Source organism: Limulus polyphemus, unplaced genomic scaffold (genome assembly GCF_000517525.1).
Source record: "Limulus polyphemus unplaced genomic scaffold, Limulus_polyphemus-2.1.2 Scaffold865, whole genome shotgun sequence".
Lineage (NCBI taxonomy): Eukaryota > Metazoa > Arthropoda > Merostomata > Xiphosura > Limulidae > Limulus > Limulus polyphemus.
Genome location: NW_013666475.1, coordinates 99,954 through 103,571, shown reverse-complemented (window position 1 = coordinate 103,571; position 3,618 = coordinate 99,954). Strand labels below are relative to the sequence as shown.

The 3,618-nt window shown below is 30.9% G+C and overlaps 1 protein-coding gene across 1 annotated transcript in view; it reads left to right on the top strand.

Annotated features, from left to right (window-relative positions):
- Window positions 1-3,618, top strand: part of LOC106460926 (beta-amyrin 11-oxidase-like) — a 26,376-nt gene that overhangs the window by 9,690 nt on the left and 13,068 nt on the right. The window contains exons 3-5 of the mRNA XM_022387733.1: window positions 724-801; window positions 1,405-1,525; window positions 3,081-3,217. Coding sequence (XP_022243441.1) covers window positions 724-801; window positions 1,405-1,525; window positions 3,081-3,217 — 336 coding nt within the window. The remainder of the gene's footprint in view (window positions 1-723; window positions 802-1,404; window positions 1,526-3,080; window positions 3,218-3,618) is intronic.

Genomic DNA, 3,618 nt, shown 5'->3' with positions numbered 1-3,618 from the left:
ACTTAGAAGAGATATCTTGGCACCCCAGGGTGTTGGTTTAGAGTAGGGTTGTTTTGTTCAATTAAGATGGATTTCTCGATTTTTTATTTGTTTATGTTTGGTTCTTTGTTTAAAATTGCTATGTTTTTAATAGATATACTATGGTTTTTTGAGTTGCAATGGTGGAAAACATGGGACGGTTTTTTATTGTGTTATGGGAATCTGGTTTCCAATTTTCTTCCTGTTTCTTCGATGTAGAATTCTGGGCAGTTATTGCATGTTATTTTGTAAATGACGTTGGTATTGTGTGATTCTAAATAATTTTTTTAGTAATAATTTTAATTTAGGGCCAGGTTTTTGAGAGAATTTGACATTGACAGGAATATTGTGTTTAATGGCTAGTTTTGTCCAAGTGTGGATAATTCTTGAGCTGGTTTCAGGGACAAAAGGTAAACTGCAGTGTAATGTTCTTTGTTCCATACTGTATATATATATATATACCTGTGTCAGTGTAAACTACTTGTACCTGATAATGACAAAACCTTGTCAAGAAAATTGTACATTTGCTGTTGTGTTAAACTTATATCAAAGTGGGTTCCTCGTCATCGAATTAGTATGATATTCTTAATCTCTATAGTGCTTGCCAGTGAAATTTTTATGGAAGATTGAAAAGTTAAATCTCAGTTTTTCAAGAGTATTTATATATACATGTCAAATGTTAATTTTGTTTCCTTTTATTTTTAGATAAAGAAGGAAATTTTGAAATGGGGTATAAAGAATTTTTCTATGAAATTTATGGTGATGTTTTGCTGTTTTTATCTGGTAAGGAAGTATATGTATATTACATTACCTTAAAAACATAAAGACCACTGCATAGTTAGAAAGTGTTAAAGAGTTTAATTTCTGTTCATGTGCATAATGTCTTAATAAGTCAGTGTTTCTATTTGTGGGGTTCTCTGTTTTTGATATTTACTTACTGTTCTGGAAACATTCATACAACTATAAGCACATAATATAAAAATGTCAAACTGACAGCATCATCAAGAGATCAATCTGTGTTAACAAATGGTATTGTTCTAATTCTTATTTTGTGTTTATTTGTTATAATTTAAGGAATTAGATAAAACTTTGAGTTATCATCCTCTCTCTTTGAGTATTTTAGAAGATGAAATTACAAGTGGTCAAATAGAAAATTAATTTTTAAATTTCTTAGAAAAAGATTTATACCATGAAAAATAATCTACTGTTAAAGAAAGATATTGAATTAGGATCAGGGGGTTTATTTGGATCGCACCTGTAATTCATTATAGAATACTGTATAGAATAAAAATGTATATTACATAAACCAAGGAAAGGTTTATATACAATTGTGTGATATTTTGTATTATTTTTTATGTTTGAGTCTGATTTGTTATTTTGTTTTAGGTGAAGAATCAAAACCTGTACGTGCAGTACTGGAATCTCTCATGACTAGAGATCATGGAAACACATACACAACTTTCTTGGAGAAAATTATGGACAATTGGATGGATAAACTTGAAACAAGGTACTATATGCATGAACACTGTCAATGCATCAAGATTTATTGTACTTTATGGTACATACAGTGTTAAATACCAAAAGAACCTGGTGAAGCAATAAAACTGATATTTTAATATTAAGTATTTATGTTTATCCTGAATGTTATCCATCTCAGTTGGTACTGTTACGTATTTATATACTAAATGTTTCTTGTTCTCCATTTGCTCATTTTTTTTGCATACTTATCCTTTTCAGAAAATGGTTCTATAGTACTTATAAATTATTTGTAATTCTAGAAATTTGTTTTAACAGACAACTCAGTAACATTAATTAACCATCCTTACCACAAACTTTGGACATTATAATACTGAATAATATGGCAAGCAAGGAAAATGACAACATTCTATGATAACTGAAGAATTTATCATTTTGCAGAACATCTACAAACATGTCTGTAAAAAAATACATTTATTGGTTTAAAAAAGAAAATATTATAGCATAAATGCAACACCAGTTATTAAATTTTCAAAAGACGAGTAAGGTTGATTTTTACACTTCAATAACTGGTTATGGCCAAAAATACACATGCATTATACTTTACCTTTCTAAGGATTTATCATAAATCAACAGTCACCTAGATGTAGGGTTTTTGTATTACGTTTGAGTAGCCATAATCACATAAGGTGATTATAAAATATTAATAAATTGCCTTCAGAGTATTAATAAAATGGTTGTAGTTCTCATACATAATGATAATAAATGGTGTAAAGAAAAAAAACTATCTTACAGTGACATAAGTAGGAGTAGAGTTTTACCGAGGCAAAAACCAAATTCTTATTTTCTTAAATGGCTACACCACACTTTCAAGAAGTATGGCCTTCTTGTTGTGGCCTACAAGTGACATGAAATGAGAGTATAGACATTCACATCTGAGTGATGTTGGTGTGAGGTGCTGAGTGGCATCATAACAGAAAATTTTTACAGAGACAGCTACCTCAGTTTTTTCAATGGTTGCTATATGCCTGCATCAGTTGTCTTAAAAAGCAATTAATTCTTTCACTGCCATATTTATAGATAAGCAGTCTCTCTCCGTGTTCATTAATTTTAAATATATAATGAAAAATAGAAAGACTCATATTTTCATTATTTATCTGAAAATTCCAGCTGGTAAACTTTGGGAAGTTTGAAAGGTTATAATCTTTCTTCATGGTGGTACCAATGTCCAAACTCGTATATATTTAATATCACTATTTTCAAGCTAAGCTAAAGGTTGTATAGTGTTTCCCATATACATGCCCATGGCAGTGTTTTAGAGGGTGGCCATATATGGGTCTCTGGCAATTATATTTAATAAAGTTAAGAATGACTGTGACTTGACTATAGTGCTGGAAATCTTTATATATTTTCTTCAGAATAACTTTTTGGATAAAGTTAAAGTATATCTGATTTTCAACATAGATATGCTCACAAAGTTTGTACAGTTATACAAAGAGTTTTTTTTTTATATATGAATAATATTTCCATATTTCAAATTAAACTTACAGGTTTTAGTTGCTCAGTACTTCTGTTCTTTTTTCTAGCAAACCAATAGATGTTTATAAGCATTTTAAAAAAATGTCAACCCACATCAGCCTGTCTCTGTTCTTGGGAATAGATCCAGCTGAATCAGCTAATTTTGTGGACCACCTGATAGAGCTTACAACCACTCATTGGCATGGTAAGTTGGTTGACACACTACAGGCCCATGGCTCCCTTCCAAGAAAAGATCAATTAATAGTGCTAAAAACTGGGTTTCAATACCTGTGGTGGGCACAGCACTAGAGGCATCATTATTGGGGGGGGGGCTTTGGACCTGAGCCCTGAATCTTTTAAGCACCTAGTGATGCCTCTGCTCAGCACAGATAGCCCATCGTGTAGCTTTGTACTTAAAAACAAACACATTGGTTACCTTATTATGGTCTTTAAAATAACATGAATTTTTCCCCTAAGTCTTCAAATATGTCATTCCTAGTGAAATAGTGAAAACAAATCATGCCTATGGATTAGTGATACTACATATGTACTTAGTCAAGATATACTTTGAAATTTTTAAAAGTTTTTTCTCTCATCATTTAGCTG